The sequence below is a fragment of the Pelobates fuscus genome, chromosome 1 (genome assembly GCF_036172605.1).
Source record: "Pelobates fuscus isolate aPelFus1 chromosome 1, aPelFus1.pri, whole genome shotgun sequence".
Classification (NCBI taxonomy): domain Eukaryota; kingdom Metazoa; phylum Chordata; class Amphibia; order Anura; family Pelobatidae; genus Pelobates; species Pelobates fuscus.
In genome coordinates, this window is record NC_086317.1 from 208,364,606 (window position 1) to 208,387,262 (window position 22,657).

General features: G+C 42.9%; 1 protein-coding gene across 2 annotated transcripts in view; it reads left to right on the forward strand.

The window, feature by feature from the left end:
* Positions 1–22,657, forward strand: part of EYA3 (EYA transcriptional coactivator and phosphatase 3) — a 125,640-nt gene that overhangs the window by 33,458 nt on the left and 69,525 nt on the right. For both annotated transcript variants that reach the window (XM_063454067.1, XM_063454076.1), the window contains exon 2: positions 8,190–8,271. In XM_063454067.1, the coding sequence (XP_063310137.1) occupies positions 8,190–8,271 (82 nt within the window). The remainder of the gene's footprint in view (positions 1–8,189; positions 8,272–22,657) is intronic.

Sequence of the window (22,657 nt, forward strand, 5' to 3'; positions counted from 1 at the left end):
AGCGAGCTGAGCTGTCAGTCAGACAGCTCAGCTCGCGAACGCGCATTCCGCGCACATGCGCGGTAAAGCGCTCAGGTTCTTCATAGGGCGGCATTCAATGCCGCTCTATGAAGAACGTGATTGGTGCAGCGCGAAGCCGTCCCATTGGGCCCCGCGATTTCGTCATTTTGACGAAAAAGGGGGCGCGGCCTAGCGGGGAGCTCGGCGCTGGAACGGAGGTAAGTTTTTAATATAAAAACACCTCGAAATTTATTTTTAATAAATGAAAGTACATATAAAAGCAAGAAGGAAGGCTGGGGGACCTGTCTTTCTTGCTTTTATATGGTGACTATAGAGTCCCTTTACATTTTTACGCTGTGCCCATGTCCCATTTTAGAGTATTTTACCAGGCTATATAAACCAAATACCCCATAAAGCCATACCATTTCTTAAAGAAGACATCCCAGGGTATTTCAAAAGGCATATTTTGAACCTTAGCTTGGGATCATTTTTCCGCTAGCTTGTACCAGGTGTAGTGGTAATGAGCGTTATTAAATGTATTTTTTTACTTTTTAATACTATTTTTTAAACTTTTGTTTTGCTTATTAATTTTTTTTAAAGTTTCCTAAACTTTCGTAAAAATTTTTTTTACAGATTTAACATTTTTCTAAGCTTTTTTTTTTTTTACGTTAACCCCTAACTAGCAGTAAGCAGCACTAACAGTAAATTCCCTATTTTCCCATAACTCCCACCCACCCCAGCTAGCAAAATATTTAATTATACAATATTTAAATTAGTTAATTAAATAAATTTAACCCCTGAGGGTTAAAAAATAAATAAAAGTTCATCGTCAGGGGTTAAAAAAAAATTAGATCACAGTATAATACTGTGATCTGTATTTTGATCACTGTAGGCAGTGATCGACTGGCAGGGAAGGGGTTAATTTTTATTTGGACTGGGTAAAGGGTTTATTTTTTAATTTTTTACTTTAACGTTATTAAAACTTTTTTTTTAACTTAATTTTTTAACTTTTTAAAGCTTATTTTTAAACTTTTTTTTAACGTTAACCCCTAGTTAGCCTAATACTAAATCCCCCAATTCCCCACTAACTTCCACCCTCCCCAGCTAGCTAAATTTATAATTTTAAAATATTTAAATTAATTAATAAAATAAATTTAACCCCTGAGGGTTAAAAAAAATAATTAACCCTCAGGGGGTTAAAAAAAAATCAGATCATAGTAAAATGTAATCCCTGCCAATTGATCACTGTAGTCAGTGATCAATTGGCAGGGAAGGGGTTAATTTTGTATTAAAATGGGTAAAGGGGGGTGGGATTTTAAATAAACTTTATTTTTTTTAACACCAGGGGGCAGGATCAACACTGATCCATCTCCCTGCACTTCACACTGAACCCGGAAGTGCAGGGAGGCGGAGGTGAGTATACAGAGCACATGTGCCCGCTCAGACATGCTGTCAGAGCGGGCACATGTACTGGGGCAGCCGGATCCGGTGCTCCCGGTCTGCCTCTAATGCAGAGGCAGACCGGAGCACCATTAACCCCACAATTGCGGCGATCTGGGGTTAATTTTAACGGGTGACGGACGAGGTCCGTCACTCGGCGTTAACGCATTCCCCTGAGTGACGGACCTCGTCCGTCACTCGTCGTTAAGGGGTTAATTACTAGTGGTCACACATGTCAGTACCGCGAGTAGATAGCTCCCTAATTCCCACGGTGTTAGGGAGCTATCTACTAAAAGGTTGAAAGACCTAATTTGGTCTTTCAGCCAGGTTACTTAGTATTAGTAATAAATAGCATTTTTTACCCCCCTCACGATTAGGTGCATGTCTACTAAACTGTGAGCAGCCAGCGGCTGCACACTGTTGTAAAAAAGAACCCCCCACTACTTTAATAAAGTGCCCTTTAATGGGGCACCTATAAAAATAATGGGGGGGCGGGAGGGGGGCGGACAAAGACCCAATAGATACAATATGGGGGAAACCTGTTGACCCCTACAGCCCCCAACATCCCCTCCGGCCCCCACCCATGAGCAGCAGGGGGGGCCTATTGTCTCCCTGGCACCCACTTATGAGTGGTGGGTGCGGGCTCTTAAATTACAATAGGGGGACTTGTTGTCCACCTCCTTGCCCCCAACCACGGCTAGTGGGGACCCTAAAATAACATGGGGGGGATCTATTGTCCACCCCCCTGACTCACAAGAGCTGCGGGTGGTGGCAATAAGTTACAATAGGGGACGACAACCTATTGTCCGCCCCCACCCATGTGTGGAGGGTGGATGCCAAAGTGACAATGGAAGGGGGCAACCTATTGTCCCCCCCTCCCTTCACCCATGGGTGACGGGTGGGGGCTAAAAGTAAAAATCACCTCCCCTCCCCCCCAAGGTTTAGGTATCCCTTATATTGGATAAATATGTATAAGTTCAGTATAGGAGATTGATTGAGAGACAAATATGTAAACACATTGTGTAGCCACTTTTGTGTACTTTGAATACAGAGGAAGACATATCTTTGCCTTTAGCGTAACTGGATTTAACAAGATACAGTACTCTTTAAAATGAAATTCTGATTCATGTTGACATGGCCGCATCTTGCAAGTGCTTCAAACTTTCTGCCTTACATTCATGCTGCTAGTCTTCATGAAGTAGTTTTTCCTACTGAACACCCTCTACATCTCGTGTCTATTATCGACTAGAGAATTTACCATGAGGTTTAAAAAATAAAATAAAAAAAATCATAGATTGAAACATTTTTGAATAGATTAATTTTGTTATTGATGACCAGATGTAAAAGTAAGCATTTTATTGCAGGTGTTTGTAGCTGTAAACTCTCGTCCTATTTAATATATTGGTTTTTATTTGTTGGTTGTTTTTTTTTTTTTTTTTTTTTAACTGTTATATAAAGGTTCAATATGGAAAATAGGTCAGATTTTTATCTAATTTCTGGGATTAGACCAGACAGTTGCAATGATATGTGCTCATTTGCTATGTTATGTATGCACGAGGTGTTGATTTTTTTGAGAAGCCTAATTTACTTGTCCTGACAAATCATTTCATTTAAAAAGATTATGACACTTGCCAAGAGCCCTGGCTGGTAGCTGAACTCTAATTATTCACACAAAAAAAATAGAAAAATGGAGGCAAAAATATCTGACTATTTTTGCCTTATATTTGCTATTTGGAGTCTTGTAAATTGCCCAGATTGTCTCACCCCTTTCCTTTCCATAGTTTCCCGCTTTTTCATAGTCTGTGTGCAGTGTGTGCTTGCTGTGTTTCATTTGTGGTGAGTACTGACTGTTCTTGATGCAAGTATGATGAATGCTGGCTGTATGAGGTGTGTGTGCTGCTGTGATACACTATAACACATACACTGGCACACTGATCCATACACAAACACAGCACATTAACACACACATCCACCAACAAAAACGAATTGACCCATGCACAAACACACTGAACACGGTCATACACAACCATTAACACACTCTCGCTTATCCCTGCACACTGCACATGACAGACACTGACTGACCCATACAGACACTAGCTACACATTCTTTGACACACACACACACACACACACACAGCACAGCTTACCAGCAGCTACAGGTCACACATTCCCTCTGCCCTTTTTTTGCTGTGTTGGCTGCTTGGATAAGATGTCACGCTGAATCCCGGTGGCCATAAGTCCTGAGCATTGTGAGGAGCGGTTGGCTGCTGCCGCTCCTCACACCCTCACACCTCGCTATGCTCCACCAATGAGTTGCAGCTGGTCCCTGTAAGGCGTTTCAGGATTGGTGGTCCAGAGTTCTGTCAGATTTCCACACCCCATGTCATGTCCGGTGACGCAGATCAGCTGTTTCCTGTGCTGCACATGCTTGCTAGCACTCCTGAAATCTGATGGAGGCTGGGAGTATGTGCCAGACCAGCGTGTCAATCCCTATGATGAGGCATCAGCTGGACTGGGAACCTCCACAGCAAGTTCCTGGAAGATAAAGCACACTTACATTGAGGATAAGGGAGGGTTAAAGGAACGTGTATTCCTGACCCTATAGTGTTAAAGCCACCATCTAGCCCTTTAAATATAGCAGAATCTTACTTTTACTCAAGTCTGCTGCTGCTGGCTCTTCCTCTGATCTTCCTGCTTAGCTGCCCTAATCAGATGCGGTGTTCTGAGCCAAAAACAATGCTTTCACATAGGAAAGCATTGTATTGGCTGAGATTCCCAAGGATGCAGAGCCAGCACAAGTCAAACACACCCTTGGCCAATCAGTATCTCCTCATAGAGATGCATTGAATCTATGAGGAAAGTTCACTGTCTCCATGCAGAGAGTGGAGACGCTGAATGGCAGTGCTGAACACTGAATCACTGCCCTAGGAAGCACCTCTAGTAGCCAGTGGAGCAGGGCCGGACTGGGAAAAAAAAATTAGGCCTGGGCATTTTTCAATCAGAGCGGCCCCCTAAGAAGGGGGCGGGGCAAGAGAGGGTGTGTTTTGTCATCAATAATGACAAGCACGCCGCCTCTCAAAGTGAGCATGTTGGTTCAATGTGCAGAGCCCCGCTGTAGAGCTCTAGCATTAGAAAAAGGCCCTGTATTTGTTATGCGCAGCACAAGCAAATTTAATAACATGCTTGCGCTGTGTTTGCTTTTACATTTTCTCTGGTGTCTCCACAAGTGGGATACCAGAGGACAAAAGGGCCAGGAAAGTGTATGGTGCATGTGTTTGGAGCCTGCGTGTGTATAGAATGTGGTGTGGTATTGTGTATAGGTCAATTTCATTTGTGTTTGTGGTGTAATATGTGTGGCTAGGGGCTGTAGAGAGTGTGTGTATAGGGGCATAGTGTTATAGGGGATGTAGCGAGTGTGTGCATACGGACTGTAGTGTGTGCGTATAGGTGACGTAATGTGTGTAGAGGTTGTAGAGAGGGTTTGTTGTATGTGTTTGCTTACATGGAATGTAGTGTGTGTGTGTGTAGGTGGTGCAGTGTGTGTGTAGGAGATCTAGTGTGTAAAGGACCCAGAGTGTGTGTATAGAAGATTGTGTGTCTGTGTGTGTGTGTAGAGGATTAAGAGTGCATATAGGGTAAGGGATCTAGCGTGTATCTGGAGCGTAATGTGTGTAGTGGTGCATTGTGAGGGTTGCTGTAGTGTGTGTGTGTGTATATGTATATATATATATATATATATATATATATATATATATATATATATATATATATGTGTATGTATATATGTGTATGTATATATATATGATATATATATATATAAAAAAATAATTTGGACGTATTGTGTGTGTTTGGGTGTGTTTTTTTTTTTTTTTTTTATCTGCCGTCACATTCTAGGTTTCTAATTTTCTTTGTATGTTAACTCACTGAGGGTTATTTTATAAATTTTATTTATTTATATATAATATATATATATATATATATATATATATATATATATATATAATGTGTGTGTGCGCGTTTGGGGGTGCGCTGTGAGTGTGAATTTATTTTAATATATTTTTTATTATTTAAAAAAAATTATATCCAATCCCCCCCCCCCCCTCCCCCCTTCTAACCTTTAGCCTGGGAGAGGGGGAGCCGGGTCTCATGGAGTGGGGAGCCATGCTGCCTTCCCTGGTGTTCCAGTGGTGAGAGTGAACTCTAGCCTGCGAGAGGACCCGGCGGAGCTGCTGGCTAAAACTCCACCGGGTCCTCTCTCCTCTTCCTCCCCAGCCGGCGGCCGCATATCAGTGCCTCTGGGCCGGTAAGGGAGATCTTTGATCTCCCCACCGGCCCATGGAGGCACACAGCAGGGACGGCACTCTGATAATCTCCCCTGCCGGCCTCAGCCCCACGGCCATTGTTGCCCACCGGGCATTTGCCCGGTATGCCCGATGGCCAGTCCGGGCCTGCAGTGGAGGTATGCCTAAGCTGTAATATGAGCACTGCATTTTCTTTGAAAACACAGCATTTACTGCAAATAGCCTGACTGGAATGATTATACTTACCAGAACAAATACAATAAGTTGTGTTCTGATGACTATAGAGGTCCCTTTAACATTAGGGTTAGGTAACTCATTTAACCTCTCTCGGTCCTGTACTAACCATAATCCTTGAGGTAAAGTGGAAATTAATTCTAGACATAAATTACCGTATATACTCGAGTATAAGCAGAGTTTTTTAGCACATTTTTTGTGCTAAAAAACCCCAACTCGGCTTATACTCGAGTCAATAGTCTGTATTATGGCAATTTGCATTGCCATAATACAGACTGGGGGAGAGTGGTGCTGGCAGAGCTGTACTTACCTCTCCTGCAGCTCCTGTCAGCTCTCTCCTCCTCTGCGCCGTCCGTTCAGCACCTCGGTCAGCTCCCAGTGTAAGTCTCGCGAGAGCCGCGGCTCTCGCGAGACTTACACTGGGAGCTGACAGAGGGAGCTGCACGGACGGCGCGGAGGAGGAGAGAGCTGACAGGAGCTGCAGGAGAGGTAAGTACAGCTCTGCCAGCACCCCTCTCCCCCCACTGAACTACCAATGCTGGACCACCAGGGAAGGAGCCCCCCTCCCTGCTATGTATCAAGCAGGGAGGGGGGACGAAAAAAATATATAATAATAATAAAAAAAATAATAATAATTAAATAAATAATAATACTAAAATAATAATAATTAAATTAAATAAAAAAATAATAAATAATAAAAAAAATTTAAAATAATAAAAACAATTAAAAAAGCATTGCCCACCCCCCACCAAGGCTCTGCAACACACACACACACACACACACTGCACTCATACACACACACACTGCACTCATACACGCACTCATACACACACACACTGCACTCATACACACACACACTGCACTCATACACACACACACTGCACTCATACACACACACACTGCATTCATTATACACACACTGTAAATAAATATTCAATTAATATATTTTTTTTAGGATCTAATTTTATTTAGAAATTTACCAGTAGCTGCTGCATTTCTCACCCTAGTCTTATACTCGAGTCAATACGTTTTCCCAGTTTTTTGGGGTAAAATTAGGGGCCTCGGCTTATATTCGGGTCGGCTTATACTCGAGTATATACGGTAAATTGTAATGTTTTCCTATGTGTGACTTACCACAAAATAAAAAATTATCCCTAAATCTAAACTTAATTGTATCCCTAAATTTCTCATGTCCTGTGCTTAGTGATTGCATAAACTACAGTGTAAGTGTGAAACTAGCTTTACTTACCTTCCAGTAACTTGTTGAGGAGGAGTTCCCAGTCCAGCTGATGCCTCGTCATCAGAAGTTATGCGCTAGTTCTGCGCATGTTCCCGTCAGTAGTACTAGCATGCATGTGCAGCACAGGGAACAGCTGATCCGTGTCACTGGATGTGACATGGGGTATGGAAATCTGTCAGAGCACCCGCTCTCCTCCTGCCGGAGATACTCTCTGCCCAACACCAACCCTACCCCAAGGCAGCCTTGTCTCTTTCTCCCCTCTCCTCCCTGTCTCTCTTCCCCGCTGAAAAAACAAAAAAATCTTCCTGACAGGTGCCCAGAACTGCATGTCCCAGTTGTTGGGCAATGTAAATGCCACATTCGTAACATTGCATCCCTGAAAACGACCTTTTGCAACTTTTACAGCAGTGTCAGGATATGTTGCTGTATTCCCAGGACACATGCATTTTTTGTTTTTGAAGCTTACACAATGTGCTATTTCTGATTATGCATGGAACCCTTAAATTATTGAGTGAAGTTGGCAAATCTGTGACAGCTACAACCTGCAACAGTAGGTTCACCATATATACATAAGGGCAATATTGATGGTCAGGACCCTTTCAGCATTATGCATATAGACATTCATATCAAATGTGCTTAGTTTATTTTTAAAAGTCCAGTAAATTCCGCTGCATATGCATATTGTATAGTTTAACTAATGTAATGCTGGTAGGGGTTGGGCAGATGAAACCATATATAAAAACTTATTGTTTGTGGCTCCCTCTATAACCGGGTATAAAAAGAACCCCCTGATATATTTTAGATTAAAAATGTATAGCAGTGTAGAGGGAGATTTGAAAAAAGAAAAGAAAAGGTGATCCTTAATGTATTGAGCTGAAGAAAATCGTACATCTACATGTCTGCTTATATTTGTGAAGTGTTAATTATATTCTCTATTGATATTATAAACCTTTTTTTCCTGTTGTTTTCTTTAGAGAACCCCAGAACAGGAATTTCTTCACTGATATTTTCAGGATGTCAACAATGGAAAAAGAACACAACTTGGTGGAACAGCCGGTAAAATTCTCTGATCATTTTAATACTTGTCTTGCTGTTCTTCTGTTTGAGACCTGATGCCTAAAATAATTAGCTGAACAATGTCAATCTTTAGTAATAACACATGCTACTGTTCAATACACTTAGAAAGGCAAAACATTGTGTGCATTTTTAAGATACATGTAGGGGTAAGCATTTGCAAACTACTGTGCTTTGCATTGTGGGAATTTACACACACATATATCTGTAGAAAGCAAATTTAAAGGAATACTCCATGCTCAATAACCACTATAGCTTCCTGGGTAAGTAGTTAAACTGTAAATGATTTGAGAACTTACCTTGGGTCCTTTGGTTGACACTAACAGCATCCTTTAAGAATTGCTATCATTTACCGCCCTCCCAGTCATCCTAGGCTATTTATTGAGCACTTTTCTTCCTGGCATCCGCACTTCCTCTTCTCTAGCACTCCTTCCCTTATATTTGGGGATTTCAATATCCTAATCAACAACCCCAACCGCACTGATGCCTCTCGTCTGCTGTCTGTAACCTCCTCCTTTGGCCTCATGCAATGGTCTAATTCAACAACCCATACTGCAGGAAACACTCTTGATCTTGCTTTCACCAACCTCAGTCTCTCCAATATTCCTTTTCCTCTATCTGTCCACTATCTGCTGACTTGACATCAGCACACCCAGGACCCAACTGGCTCTACCTCCAGAAACCTCCAATGTCTTGACCTAGAGCAATTCTCCACTAACCTCCATACTCTATCTCAAACCTCACCTGCCCTAGCTCTACAATCTCCTTCTACAATTCCACCCTCTCCTCTGAACTAGACATCATGGCACCTCCTACACTTAAACGCAGCAAGCGCCCCCAACTACAACCTTGGCACACCAAGCTGACTCGATACCTTAAAAAATGCTCCAGAACTGCTGAACGCTGCTGGAGAAAGTCTCACTCCACATCTGACTTTCTCCACTATAAATTTATGCTGATCTCTTACAGCTTGGCTCTTTCCTCTGCAAAAGTAAATTACTTCAAAACCCTCATAACCACACTGTCCCGCAAACCCAAACGACTATATCACACTTTTAACTCTCTTCTTCGCCCTGTTGCTCCTCCTCCTCCTACCCACTTAACCGCCACAAACTTTGTAGAGATATTGTCAGTGAAGTGAGTTGCAATCAGGGAAGAGGTCTCTCTCCTTCCCCTTACAATACTTCCACCAACCTCACTCCCTCTGCTGTTATATGTTCATTTGCACCCGCTTCAGTGGTAGAGGTTTCTGCTCTGTTCCGGTCCTCCCGCCCCACCACCTGCTCCCTTGATCCTATTCCCGTGTGTAACGGATCACCTGGCACCCCGACTGGGTACCTCCGTTAATGGATGCTCCTAGCGTTTCCTGAGGACTCCAAGCACTCTGGCAGACACCACAATCACCGAATCTGAGAAGCATATGAATCCTCTCAAGCCTCTGAATGCTGTAGACAGTTGAATAGGAACCATACGAATAGGTTTTCACTCCTAGCAGTCAAACTGGAACAGCATGCAATAAATCCTCCCCCAATAATGAGACGACACTTCACTTTGAGGGTTAAACAGGAACTCTGGACTGGCTCATCCAGCCTGGCTTTTATTTCCATCTCACACATACAGGCCACACCCAGGGGGAGGCATAAAATAACCAATCCGAGATATGGTACAACCCACACATCCCCTCCCCTTAGCCTGAGAGATAATCCACTTATTATACAGTTTAAAACATAACTTTTACACAATATCTGTAACTTCAAAACCATACATCACATTCACATAAAAATACATATCCACAATCAATCCATTCAGGGGAACAACATATTAAAAAATGGCATGAATCAGACCAGGGGTTCAAAAGTTAGTAATAGTATCTTTTAAAACCCCTGTCAGCATGACTTTCCAGCTCAGACCGGTTACCTCCCACAATGCCTCACAATCCCTCCCCTCTGGCCTGGAGATAATTGGGGAAGGAATCTAATTATCTCCAAGGACTGAGGCAAAACTCCATTACCCACATGGCAGACAAAAAGACAGTAAAAGACATAAAATTACATACTGATACATTTAACACATAAAACACACATTTCTACATATCCCCAGTTTAACCGAACACATAAATACCTACATAATATTTAAGACAGTATTACTGTGATATGTTACAAAGTCTTTAAGGGACATTATTCCCAAACGTCCCAATATGTCCACGGATGATTCTAAAAGGGCCAGCAGCAGCAATATAAACTAAAACATGCCCCAAAAGTAGTTCTTAAAGGGTCAGTACATTATGGTAGCAGTCCATAAGCCCCAATTCAGTCCCTTAAAGGGCAATATCTCCCAGGGACCATAATCACTGGGCAGGAGGCTAGCAACCAGGCTTCTCCAGTTCTCAGTTGTGAGGTTGGTTCCGCCACACCGTGCATCTCATCTGTACTCTGTCTCCTTCTCTTGCTTTGCCTTTCACTAAAATTCTTAATCTCTCCCTCTCCTTTGGCATATTTCCATCACCCTTCAAACATGCAACTGTAAAAAAAACAACCCAACCATGACCCTATCTCGCTACTGCCTTTTGCGTTCAAGATCCTTGGAAGACTTGTGTATGTGAGATTGACAGACTTCCCCGAGTCCTACTCTCTGCTCGACCCGCTTCTGTCTGGTTTCCGTGCTCAGCACTCTGTGTAAATGTGTCTAACCAAAGTATCAAACTATCTACGTGCTGCAAAATCTCATAGTCCCTATTCTATCCTAATTCTCCTTGACCTTTCCGCTGCTTTTGATACTGTTGATCAACAGCTTCTTTTCATCCTCTGTAATCTCGGTCTACGAGATATTGCTCTCTCCTGGTGCCCCTCCACCACCACTCTTTTAGTGTTTCTCCCACCACTCTTTTAGTGTTTCTTTTTCTGGCTCTGCCTCTTCCACCCAACCCTTCTCTGTTGGTGTCCCTCAAGGTTCAGTCCCTGGTCCCCTACTGTTCTCAATATATACTGCCTCCCTTGATAAACTCATCAGCTCCTTTGGCTTCCAGTATCACTTCTATGCGGATGACACGCAAATCTATCTGTCCTCCCCTGATCTCTCCCGCCTCACTTGACTAGTGTCTCCAACTGCCTCTCTGCGATTTCTAGCTGGATTGCTGCCCACTTCCTTAAGCTCAACTTGTCCAAAACAGAACTCCTGGTCTTTCCTCCCTCAAGTGTTGCTACTCCTGTTTCTGTCTCCCTCCATGTTAATGGTGCTACCCTCAGCTCCACCATGCAGACTAGCTGCGTAGGTGTTCTCTTTGACTCTGACCTCTCCTTCACCCCTCATGTCCAGTCGATCACCAAATCCTGCTCCTACCATCTCTTAACATTGCACGCATCCGCCCCTACTTAACGCCAGATGCCCCTAAGGTGCTGGTCCATTCTGCTGTCCTCTCTCGCCTTGACAACTGCAATCCGCTTCTCAGTGGTCTTATGTGCTCCCAACTTGCCCCATTGCAGTCTATAATGAATGCGGCATCGAGGCTAATCTTCCTGTCCGCCCGCACCTCACCCCTCTGTCAGTTCCTGCATTGGCTTTACCGTAAGATATAGGGCTCAATATAAAATTCTGGTTCTTGCTTTCAAATCTCTACATAATGTACTCCTATCTATCCTCCCTAATACACAAGTATGTCCCGTCAAAGCCCCCTACGCTCTGCTGCAGACCTGTGTCTATCCTCTGTTTGTACTCCTACCTGTGATGCTCGCATTCAAGACTTCTCTAGGGCTGCACCATTCCTGTGGAACTCCCTTCCCTTTTCTATTAGACCAGCGGTTCCCAAACTGTGTGCCGTGGTGATCATGATCATAGCACCGGGAACTGGAGGGAGAGAGGACCCGGGGGGGAACTCTAACTTGCAGCTTTGCCTGGTTCTCCTCTCGCGAGCTCGGAGCACTGCTGCTGTTACCACGGCAACCCTCCGAATCTTGCAAGAGTTAACTCTAGCAACTCCTGAGGCTGCAAGAGTTCACTCTCACCACTGGGACCACCAGGGATTGCAGGAAATGTCCCCTCTCCCAGGCAAAGGTAAGCAGGGAGGAGAGATATGAAGGTGTTCTTAATTTAAAAAATATATATATATTTTCATGAATTGTCCATCCCACCCCCACAGACCCCACACCACCCAATAGGCCCGTCCCCCCACACACACCCTGCCCCCACTGTAACCCTCACAAACAACCTGCCCTCACACTGTATCCCTTACGCACAAGCTGCCCCACATACGCACACTGCACCCCTCACACACACTGCCCCCCCCCCCCCCCCACCCCCATACACACAAACTGTACCCCTCTGGATATAAGATCAATTTATCCCAGAACTAGGAACTTTGCAAAGTTGGGCATAGTCTTACACTCTCACAAACTAGAATTCAGGAAAATCACCAATACATGCTTAATAATGTGATGAAAGAATGAATATACCAATAGGAACAGCAATTATTTGAATTATACATTTTGACTCTAAAATAGACAGGATAGATGGTGCAAATACAAAAAGAGAAGTCCTGCGCTCACTCCCATCACTACTGGGCCGGCAGCAATGACTACAATACACATCAGCCCCAATATTTAGTAAAAAACTAAGAAAAGAAAAAGTTACCTGCGCTCTTTCCTTAATCCCTATGTATATTTAGACAAATGGAGGTAATTTAGTTGCTCCAATGGCCATTGGAGGGAATGCCCGCCTGCCAACGTCAAGGCAGACCCCCCTAAGCGGGTCCTAACACTGACCCTTCAGTCTGCTTCCTTGAGCTTCTGACAAAGATATCTTTAATGAGACAGAGAGGGGTATTTTTTATATACACCCCTATATACTTATTAACCCTTAATAGGGAACACATGGGATGGGCGGCAGCATTGTAACAAGGATAGTTGGTGTGTAGCAAGAACAGTTTGATATAGTCCAGCAGTTTTAAACATGAAAACAATATAGTTGATATACTGCCATTCTATTTGAAATGGATAGCATGTGTTCCACATTTCAAGCTGTGGATGCAGGGGATTAATGTGATTAGCAGATAGCTGTTTGTTCACTTAGTTACGTGGTTACGTAGTAATCTAGGTTGGAAAAAAAGACTTCAGTCCATCCAATTTTGAAGTGATTTACAATTATGCTACAAGAAAAGGGAAGAAAATAAATAAATCCTTGACTCCATAATGACAGTCAGGTTTCTCCTTTGATCAGCGACCTGTTCACTTATATATATATATTTATAGCCTTGAATATTCTGGTCTTTCAAAAAAAAAAAAAAAAACAGGACCTTTTTTTTTTTTCTTTTTTTTAATAATAAATATCTATGGAATCTGATAAGGCAACCTCTATGGATAGAGAATTATATTCCGAGCTTAATACATTAGAGTAATTAATTTAAAGAGAGATTTCCAGGTAGTTACCACAATTTTATAAAATTCTTGAAAATATACAGTGCATTTAGAAAATATTCAGACCCCTTAATTTTTACACAATTAGTTATGGCACAGATTTTTTTTGATTTTTTTTATTCAAACTAAATTGTGGTAATGCACAGAACAATATAGCAAAACAATGTCAATAATGTAACGTAAAAGTAAACTAAAATTCTTATAGCAAAGGTGTCTGCAGAGAATATATTCTGCAATATAGAGTACGCAGCTCTGGGAACTTTAAATCCACTGATTGTCTTACACAAGAAAATCTTGAAAGTTATGTCACCTCATGGAGAAAAAAAAAAAAAAAAGGGGGGGTTGGATGATTGATACAGGGGGTGTCCCTAAAAACAGAAGAGGGCATCTGAAAAAGGGGCCAAGCATAAAGACCCCATATCAAGTGTTCTGAGGGGCAAAAAGACATGTCTGGTATCTCTAGGGGATTTAGACCAAGCACTGCCATTTCAAAATATAATTTATATCGGAGTATCTCCACGTAGGACCCAAAAGATTGAGAATCGCTTGAACAACTTATGTACAAATAAAGAGCGTACAGCCCCTCCTTCCGCTCCTCTCCCCTCTCAGTATATGTAGGGGACCATGCCTACAATACTGTTGAGTGCCCCTTGAGGATGCCAGTCCATGTAACCCCCCTCCATAGATTCCACAGGACAGCTGTCATCTGCCCCTCCACCACACTGTCAGGGCCCCTTAATTACCAGCCACACTTCTGATGCACGTGATGCATGACCCCGTGACCAATCATCCAGCAGGGCTCACAGCAACAGGTGACACTTCTCCAGGCTTTTACTAAACTTAGAGGTAGAGACTTGTGTATCAGACTGACAGCTGGTCCGGGCTATGCAGCATTGTGTCAGCTATCCCCCAGGGTACCGGAACACTACAGGATCAGTCAACTGGTTAGGTGAGTTTAAATCTGCCCTTTCTACACTTAGATAGGACTGAAAAGGGAGCCTGTGTAGTTAAAGCAATGCTGCCAGTGCAGCAGTAGTGAACAGGTAACTGGGACGGTCTGGCTACTTCAAAGGCTGTGGAAGCAACTTGGGCTAATCCTTGAAGAATAGAAGCATCTCTCCCTTTTTAGTGGTCAGACCAGCTTAATAGGCAACCATATCCAACACAGGTAAGCATATGTTGATCAAATTTAGGGCTTTTGCTACGCTGTGAGCTGTATGTGCTTGTGAGAAGCTGGGATAAACCTCACCGGCCAGGGCGGAGTGGGGCCACAACACACTCCTCTCAGCTTATCCATGGGGACAAACCAACATTTGCGGCATTGCCCTGCTGCCGAGGCAAGGCAAGTCCAGCAGGTAGTCTGCGACTACCCATCCTTGCAGGGCCTACGATGCGCTAAATCGAAGTCTGTGCAAAGGCCCAAACCGCTAAATAGTCAACACATCCTTAGCGTACCACTTCGGACCATGATCAATTTAAGCCTGGCGGCATCATCCATCCAGTTCCAGAAATGCCATAATTGCAGGCAATTAATACTTTTTGAACTATCTTTAAAGTCTCTGGACTGGAGATAATGGCCACCAACCAGCTCGGCAGCTTGGACATGCCCCATGATACAGAAGCTTAAATACTTTTGTGCACATCGGTATACAATCAATATCCCATAATGACAGATAATTAATTTTTTTATTAAATATCACAATGACAAAAATATTTTTACCACAATGATACTTTAAGAATATCTCAGATGCATCCCATTTATTTGGATCATCTTTGAGCTGTTTCTACAGTTTTATTGTAGTCCTCTTGTGGTAAATTCAGTTGGACATTTAAAAAGACACACACTTGTCTAAATGCATATCAGAGCAATAACCAAGTCATGAGATCAAAGGAACTACCTGCCGAGCACACAAACAAATCTGGGGAAGGCTACAAATAATTTTGTATGCGTTTACGGTTCCCAAGAGCACATCGTGTACTACATAATTCTTAAGTGGAGGAAGTTCGAAATTACAAGGACTCTTTGTAGAGCTGACCTCCTCGACAAACTGTCGAACAATTTGGGGAGAAGGACCTTGGTAAGAGAAATGGCTAAGAACCTGATTGTCACTCTGGGTGAGCTCCAGAGATCATGTGTGGAGGAGGGAGAAACTTGTGTAACGGCAACCTTCACTGCAACACTCCACCAATTCCCAGAATTTGGTCCCAACTTGCAAAACTGTTAAAATTACAAAAGCATAAAGATACGTTTATATGTAAATACTGGATAAAACAAGGAATCTCCACCTAAATCATCCACAGTTTTAAAGTGACACTATAGTTATCAGAACAACTACAGCTTATTGTATTTTTTCTGGTTCGTAGAATCATTCCCTTCAGGCTTTTTGCAGTAAGCATGGTCTTTTCAGAGAAAATACAGTGTTTACATTACAGCCTAGGGACACACAATGTGCAGCACTGCCATTCAGTGTCTCCACCCTCTGCATGGAGACACTGAACTTTCCTCATAGAGATGCATTGATTCAATGCATCTCTATGATGAGATGCTGAATGACCAGGGCTGTGTTTGACTTGTGCTGTCTCTGCCCCTGAACTGCCTCCTTGACAGTCTCAGCCAATCCTATTGGCATTGTGATTGGTTCAGAGAATCACTTCTGATGATGTCAGCCAAGCAGGCAGATCAGGGGCTGGGCCTGCAGCTGCAGACTTGAATAAAAGTATGTTTTTAATATACTTAGGGGCTAGATGATGGTTTTAACACGATAGGGTCATGAATACATGTTTGTGTTCCTGACCCTATAATTTTCATTTTAACCCATTTAAAGGGACCACAGCTCATCTGATTTGGTCCCTGGAAGTTAGCAAGGCAAGAAACGAAGCCACCAGAAAGTTTAATACAACTAATATGATAAGCCTCTCTTCCTTCAAATTCTTGAGACTCGCATGGTTTATGACTGGACGAATATTATATTTGAACTTGCTGAAATCTCTTGGCCACTCTCTGGGCTCTAACCGCCTGACATGCTCACTTATTTATCACTGAAGTCACCATTTCCGTTGCATGTGCGATTTTGACACAAGTGAAAAGGCCAGCTTGGATTTTCTTGCACAAATTGTATTTTTTGTTTTTTTCCTTCAGTGAATGAAATACCAGTTGTGGCAATACAGTACCTGCAGTCTCTGCCTGCCACTGATATCTATTAGAATTGTTTTACAAGATATTCTGGGATGTATACGTCTGTGCATTGCCCCTGGATTTGTATTCATATTTTTCTAAATCTAATTAAAACTTGTGTTTTTGGGTCCTGGTGGTGGTAGAGGCAGGCGGGGGATGGGGTTGCATGGTTATAACTGGATATCACTGTTGTTATCAGTGCTGTTCATGACACAGCTTCTATAGTTACATGTTCCATAGACTGTAATAAGTAAAACTGTTAATCTGAGTGATTAAGATTCAGACCGTGTATTTGCTACAATTCAATATGCGTTCCTGGTCAGGTTTGTACAGTGGATGGTAATGGTGTTAGAGCTTTACAAAATAAAAATAAAAAAAAAAGAATAGTTTAACCATTCCGTTTCACAAGAAATTGCCAGTCACTGTATTTTCATGATTTTGCCACAGGGTGTAGGGGAAGGTGAGTTATATTAACCTGAACCTGTCCCTCGTGGCCACCGCCATGCGCTTCCTCCTGGACCTCTTCACCTTCCGGCGCACTTGCCAGGAACCCACGTGATGCTCCAAAGACCGTCTTTTCCCCTTCACCGTCATTAGTGACGGCTGGGGCTGGAAAATAACTTTCAAAAGGTAGCTCTGCTTTTTTGAAAAATGTAGAAAAAATACAAAAACAGAACTAGTCCTTACTTTGTCTTTGTGTATCTAGAGGGAACCTTTTATTGGCAGGATCTGTACTGCCTCGCTGCAGTCTGTAATGAATGCTGCCTCCAGCCTTGTCTTTCTCTCCTGTCGTTCCTCACATCTCGCCCCTCTCACATCTCGCCCCTCTTTCAATCCTTACATTGGCTCCCTAGACCACGTGGGATACAATTAAATAATAAATACTAAATCATCCCTATAAATGTCTGAAAACCTCTACCCCCTGTACATTTCTAATCAAATTCATAGGTAAGCTTCTACTCTGTCTCTCCGCTCAGCCGATGACCTTCTCTTGTCAACTGCTTACTGCGAACTTACACTTGTAAGACTTCTTGCAGGCTGATTCTCTCCTCTGGAGCAGCCTGCCTTATCCCCCTAGTTTTCAATCGTTTAAGAAGTACCTCAAAACCCATTTCTTCAGAATGGACTATGGCCTCATTGTAATTTGTACTTCACAAACCTATCTCTTGCTCTTTCTTAAAGGGCCACGCTCCATTTTTACCTTTCAATTCTGCTACTTTATTGTCTTGTTCATGGATGCTTTAGTTGAATAACTATTGTAAAGTCAGCCAGGCTAATTGTTAGACCTGGAACGTCTCTTAATTGTTTGGGACCCTGGGAGAAATTGACTGATTCTCAATGTAAACATGGTATTAACATGATTTTATTGATTTAATACTTTCTGAAATTTATGTAAAACTGATTAAATTTAAAGTATCTTTAATTTTTATGCATTAAAGAAAGCTGGCAATGAGGAGAATTATCAGTACCCTTTGGTAAGCAGAATTGGTGTGTGGCTGCATTGAGCTATAATGATTAGCTGTGAAATTTAGATGTAATTTGAACAGTTTCTTGGCTATGTAGTTTATAAAGATTCCAAGATTCTCAACATTTAGTTTGGAAAATGTTGGTACCATTAAATTTTAGTGGAAATTCTGTCCTAATGGGACAGTATATCATATATAAGTTTTATAATCCCAGTATAATTGTATACCATTGAATAATACAGAAAAGTATTTGCTAAATATGGTTAAATACAGGTACAGCATTAGTCTAGAATTTTTTTATTTTAAGACATTAAAGTGCACTTACACCCAGCTTTGTTATTCCCAGCACACAGTATTTCCAAATAACGAAGATACACGACTGTCTAATAATAAACCAAGCTGTATCAGTACAGGGATTAATGTTTTGTAGCACAATGTATCATTTACATACAAACATGGCTGATTTAATGAAAAGGCTAGCTCGGTAAAGAGGGGAGAGAGGAAATTTCACGTTTATAATTTAGATGTACATCCACGTTATTAAGTGCTTCCCGAAAGTAAAATCAGTAAGCTAAAAATTAGAATTTCTGTTTAGCCAGTTATTACCTAATACTAGTTTATATTTGGTTTTTTTTTTTGTTTTTTTTGTATTTTTGCTGTGCATGAAGTTAACACATACAGACCTGAGGTACCACAACGGCAATCCACCGGTTCGACATTTGCGGTACAATTGGAGTAGTAGATTATATAAGCACAATTTTATAATAGTATGAACAAGAGTTAACATTTATGAAGGTTCCAGTCTGTTCCATCTAGCATATATACAGGCTTGGTGAATTATGTGTGGGATGGTTAGATGGCAGGCTAGATGTGATATCAAGAGTTAAACAGTTGGTCTACAGCCAGGCTATGCTACCGATTAGGTTATGGTTGTAAATAAACATGCATTCGATAAGTCAGTAGCTGACTGATAGCTGAATAAACAGGCTGACTAGATTGACAAGATGGTTACTAAGCGTAAAACATGTATAAAGAGTATTAATCATATCTCCGTAGACACAGTATAGCGTATAGACACGTACATTCTATATGCCTGAAGTGATAGGAGTGGTTAATCAAGCAGTGGTTAAGATGGGGTCGGGTGTAATTGCTACGCGACTATACAAAGTACAAGCTATAGGTTGCGGGTTGGGTGTCTCGATCCCACAAAATGCTAATCAGAGTTAACCCTAGGTGGCTCATGCCGTGTATAGCAGCCATAGAGGTGGTAGCAAGTACCGAGACTGCATGGTTTAGGGCATAAGGTGGCTGGTTAAGCAGTATCATGAGCAGTGGGTTATAAAGGTCATGCTCTGGTTGTACATATGCGCTTGAAAATAATACGAAACATAAAATAAGCATGAGGCATTATGACATACGGGGTCAGCGTCCATGTGTGTTTGGGCAGCGTCCTTTTATGAATGTGAGGTTGACCGCCCGCAGGATGGTTAGTCACCCCATTCCTTCAGGTGGGATCTGTGCCGGCGGCGTTAGGTATCCACAGAAGATGGTGGACGGCCATGAGCAAACTGGGTTTGCCCTCCAGCTCCGGGCCTGTAGCAAGGCCAGCATCCCGTAGCCACGGACTCGGGGGATTCTGAAGACCGGGTCCTTCCCTATTGGGACAGGTCTGGAGGCCATGGTGTTATTGCGCCGCCTGCGGCGGGCTGGTCTCCGCCTGCGTGGTAGATGCGCTGGGGTCGTACCCCTGGTGGCCTTTGGCCCAGATGGGCTAGCGTGGACAGTTACGGACTGCTTTTTCAAGGTTTTGCCCGAGGATGGCCCAGTCCCATTCCGGCCGCCACCGCTCTGTCGTCCCTTTGTGTTCCAGCTCTCCTGCAGTCGCGGCAGTGTAGCTGCGTGTCGGGCCTCAATCCGTGCCCAGAAGGTATCGAACAGCTTGTTTAAGCGGGTGATCAGTGGCTCGTTTGTGCTAAGGCTGTACTCTAGAGGCACATGTGCGCCATTGGATTGTGCATCAGCCATTTTAGAGTGGAGAGTGGCCTGCAGGCCTGGTGTGTGGTTGGGGCTTGTGCCTGCGTTCGGGGTCCACGGAGGTAGTGCCTGCGTCCTAAGGGGGGGGGGGGGGGGGAGCTGAGTGCTGCGGATGTTGCGTGCATGAGGTGGGAGAGCGTCTGTCTCTCCCCTGTTCTGCTTTGTATAGGCCCCAGCCCTGCTTTGTATAGGCCCCAGCCCAGGCCCTCAGCCGTTAACCGGGCCCAGTCTCAGGAGCCCACAGTGTGTCTGCTCAGCTCCACAGCCCACAACAACTTGGTAGAGGCTTCTGACTCCTTGGAAATGAGGCTGGCAGCCTTAACAGAAAAAGTGGCTGACCACGAGGAACGCGATAGGCGGAATAACATTACACTGCGCGGCATACCAGAAGATATTACACCTCCAGAACTCCATGACTATGCCACATCATTATTTAAAGCAATATGCCCTGGCCTCACAGATGCTGACCTCCGCCTAGACCGAATACACAGGTTACCCAGACCACGGTTTTTAGCAGCCACGGCACCAAGAGACACCCTAACCAGGGTGCACTACTATACCACAAAGGAGATCATCATGAAAGCAGCGAGGAACACAGATACCATCCCGAGAGAATATGCGGGCATCCAGCTCTTTACTGATCTCTATGCAACAACACTAGCAAAACGCAGAGAATTGGCTCCTATCACCAAAGCGCTGAGAGAAGCGGATATGCCTTATAAATGGGGATACCCAACAAGGATAATCATCAGGTGTAAAGGCGTGGAACACCAAATCCGTACCTCCGCTGAAGGCACCCACCTGCTAAAGGAATGGAACCTGAATGTTACCCCGCAAGAGAATATGGATCTACTCGACAAACACCGCAAGTCGCCTATGAAGATCCAAAAAGAATGGTCCTCTGCGTCTAAGCATAAGTGACTGACAAAACTGGACACTAATGGTTCAAGTTACACTGACGTGACTTACAATCCAGAATGTTGATACCACATTAGTGGTTTAGTTTATTTTAATGTTTTTCTTTCATATTATTTAATTTAAAGGTTACGATGTGATAAGTATAACTACATGCCTTGCACAAATGTTAGATTTTTAGGCAGTGAAGAGTTGACAATTACAAAAAAGGTTATGCTCAAACTAGGGGTGGAAAGTTACAGGTACACCCTCACAGGTACACCCTCACCCCCAATTAGGCTTCATGGAGCCACTAGATCCTTCTGGGGAAATAAAGGCTATTTGCCCGTTTTTCCCATTGTAAATAGTTACCCCCGAATACCCTATCCTTTCTACCCCCTCCACACAACCCCCATCCATTTCACAATTCTTACAGCCTCCCGGACTCAATAGCGAATCCGAGCAGGTCGATTTACAAATCGACAGAATTCCGATTATCCTATGCACAGAGTCAGGGAGTACAATAAAATTCAAATGCTCAAAAAAAAAAAAATGTAATAAAAAAAATTAGAGCTGCCACTAGAAAACTAAGATGATGGCTTTGAACATTCTTTCGCTAAACTCCAAAGGGTTGAATTCCCCTCATAAGAGGAGACTAGCACTGACTGAAGCTAAGCAACTGAAAGCCCACATAGCTTTCTTCCAGGAAACTAATTTCTTAAAAAATAAAATTCCTAAATTCTTTTCTAAACAATATCCTGTTAACTACCACGTGGGATACAACGAAACGTAAGAGAGGTGTATCAATCTTGATTTAGTAAGGATGTTTCTTTTTCATTATGTAAAAAAAAAAAGGTGACAAGAAAGGTAGATTTCTCCTTCTCCAATGCCAGATTAATAATGAACAATATACTCTTGTAAACGTTTATGGCCCACAAGAAAATAAACTAGAGTTCATTGACAAAATAATTATGCTCACGAAAAGTATGTATATGGTAAATTGATAATAGACGGGGACACAAACTTTCTACTGGATATTAATCTAGACACATCTTCGGATGCAACGGTATCTCGCAAAACTACACAAAAAAAGGTCCACCACTTCATCCAAACTTAGACAACATATACATGATGCACACTTGGTAGATGCCTGGCGCATATTTCACCCAGCGGAAAAGGACTTCACATTTCATTCACATGTTTAGAAGTCTTACTCCAGAATAGACAATTTTCTTATCCCCACCTCCCTCATCCCGAACGTACAGAACACCCATATAGGACAAATAACGTGGTCTGACCACGCTCCCGTCACTTTGACGCTGACTGAGCAATACCCACACACAGGACGATGCTCTTGGCGGCTTAACGACTCGCTCCTGCGAGACTCTCAA